General features: G+C 45.8%; 1 protein-coding gene across 1 annotated transcript in view; it reads left to right on the top strand.

Moving 5' to 3' along the window:
• got1 (glutamic-oxaloacetic transaminase 1, soluble) overlaps positions 1 to 2500 on the top strand; it is a 23103-nt gene that overhangs the window by 18914 nt on the left and 1689 nt on the right. Inside the window, exons 7-9 of the mRNA XM_031835465.1 lie at positions 376 to 541; positions 1618 to 1760; positions 2210 to 2500. The exon at positions 2210 to 2500 is cut by the window's right edge and continues 1689 nt beyond it. Coding sequence (XP_031691325.1) covers positions 376 to 541; positions 1618 to 1760; positions 2210 to 2349 — 449 coding nt within the window. The 3' untranslated portion in view covers positions 2350 to 2500. The remainder of the gene's footprint in view (positions 1 to 375; positions 542 to 1617; positions 1761 to 2209) is intronic.

Here is a 2500-nt window from a genome sequence, read left to right as displayed (position 1 = left end):
AACTGACTGAGTTAAATAAAGGTTAAGTACAAAATATATTTAAAAAATATGTGACTAAAATGGCTGTGACTAAAATAGTTCAGACTTTTAGTCGACTGATAATAACTAAAACTAACGGATGAAAGGACAAACATTTGACTTCGACTAAAAAGGTATTTTAAAACTAAAACTAAATCTAAAATTGCTGCCAAGATTAACACACATGCACTCACACACACACTGTAAGATGCATTGAAACATATGAAACCAATCTATGTATTCTTACTCCCTCCTTTCACACATAACACGCACACACACATTTCAAATGTAATATATGTACATAATGCAATCTGTAAACTGCAGGGAACCCTAAATAAAGTTTCTGTGTGCTGGCAGATGAGCGTGTGGGGAACCTGACTATTGTAGCTCGTGATTCTGACAACCTGAAGAGAGTTCTATCTCAGATGGAGAAGATTGTCAGGGTAACCTGGTCCAACCCTCCCTCCCAGGGTGCAAGGCTGGTCGCCATCACACTCAACACACCTGAACTCTTCGCTGAATGGTGGGTACACACACACAGACATTACAAAAGTAGTGTATGCATGTCCAACAATTAAACATGAGTGGTCAAAACGTAGATCTATATCCTCCCTTCCTCCCCCTCTCTGTCTGTCTAACCCTGTTTCTCTGTCTAACCCTGTTTCTCTGTCTAACCCTGTTTCTCTGTCTAACCCTGTTTCTCTGTCTAACCCTGTTTCTCTGTCTAACCCTGTCTCTCCGTCTAACCCTGTCTCTCCATCTAACCCTGTCTCTCCATCTAACCCTGTCTCTCCATCTAACCCTGTCTCTCTGTCTGTCTAACCCTGTTTCTCTGTCTAACCCTGTCTCTCCATCTAACACTGTCTCTCCATCTAACCCTGTCTCCCCCCGCCTAACCCTGTCTCTCCGTCTAACCCTGTCTCTCTGTCTGTCTAACCCTGTCTCTCTGTCTGTCTAACCCTGTCTCTCTGTCTGTCTAACCCTGTCTCTCTGTCTGTCTAACCCTGTTTCTCTGTCTGTCTAACCCTGTTTCTCTGTCTGTCTAACCCTGTTTCTCTGTCTGTCTAACCCTGTTTCTCTGTCTGTCTAACCCTGTCTCTCCGTCTAACCCTGTCTCTCCGTCTAACCCTGTCTCTCCGTCTAACCCTGTCTCTCCGTCTAACCCTGTCTCTCCGTCTAACCCTGTCTCTCTGTCTAACCCTGTCTCTCTGTCTAACCCTGTCTCTCTGTCTAACCCTGTCTCTCCGTCTAACCCTGTCTCTCCGTCTAACCCTGTCTTTCTGTCTAACCCTGTCTCTCTGTCTAACCCTGTCTCTCTGTCTAACCCTGTCTCTCTGTTTAACCCTGTCTCTTCGTCTAACCCTGTCTCTCCGTCTAACCCTGTCTCTCCGTCTAACCCTGTCTCTCTGTCTAACCCTGTCTCTCTGTCTAACCCTGTCTCTCTGTCTAACCCTGTCTCTCTGTCTAACCCTGTCTCTCCGTCTAACCCTGTCTCTCCGTCTAACCCTGTCTCTCCGTCTAACCCTGTCTCTCTGTCTAACCCTGTCTCTCTGTCTAACCCTGTCTCTCTCTCTCGGTCTCCCTGTCTCTCTGTTGTAGGAAGGATAATGTGAAGACCATGGCAGACCGTGTGTTGTTGATGAGGGCTTCACTCCAGGCTAAACTGCAGGCTCTGGAAACCCCAGGAACATGGGACCACATCACACAGCAGATCGGCATGTTCAGCTTCACTGGCCTCAACCGTAAGCACACACACATACACACACAAATGAATGCAAACAAATGCATACGTCTCTTTTCCTCTCTAGTCTTCAACACACACATACACTCCCCACCCAGCTATTTTTTGCTTCACCAGTCCGCTGAGCACATCCTCATTATTGTTTGTGTGAAGTAACTTCCTGGATAAACATTAAACTCCCCTGTGCTGTGCTGTCTTCCGTAGAGCTTCAAAAAACTGTTAGAACCAGGAAAAAGCTTCCCAGCATAGAGAACACTGACGCTAAGGCTCAATGATTCCTTAACTGAACGGGGGGGCAGTTCTACTCAGTATACACATGTACACAGCACACTGGCACAGAAATATCCTTCTTTAACTCTCCTTTCACACCGATAGTATAGTGTACGTTCTGAAAATATAATATTTGTGATGTCATACCTTTTAATATTTTCTCTCCCTGTCTCTGTTCAGCTAAACAAGTGGAGTACATGATCAAGGAGAGGAGTATCTATCTAATGGCCAGCGGTCGTATCAACATGTGTGGTCTGACCACTAAGAACATCGACTATGTGGCCGAGTCTATCCACGAGACTGTTGTCAACGTCCAGTAGAAGACTACACTACCCACAACCACCAGTACTCCCTCCTGCCCCCCACCAGCTGTGTTTGTGTGTGTGTGTGTATAATGTATTGGACCAAACATACATAATAAGCCCCATTCCCAACTCTCAGCACACTAGCCTATGCTGGGCCTATAATGTC

This window comes from Oncorhynchus kisutch, linkage group LG11 (genome assembly GCF_002021735.2).
Source record: "Oncorhynchus kisutch isolate 150728-3 linkage group LG11, Okis_V2, whole genome shotgun sequence".
NCBI classification, from domain to species: domain Eukaryota; kingdom Metazoa; phylum Chordata; class Actinopteri; order Salmoniformes; family Salmonidae; genus Oncorhynchus; species Oncorhynchus kisutch.
Note: the sequence above shows the minus strand (reverse complement) of the source record. Positions and strands in the feature narration are given on the sequence as shown.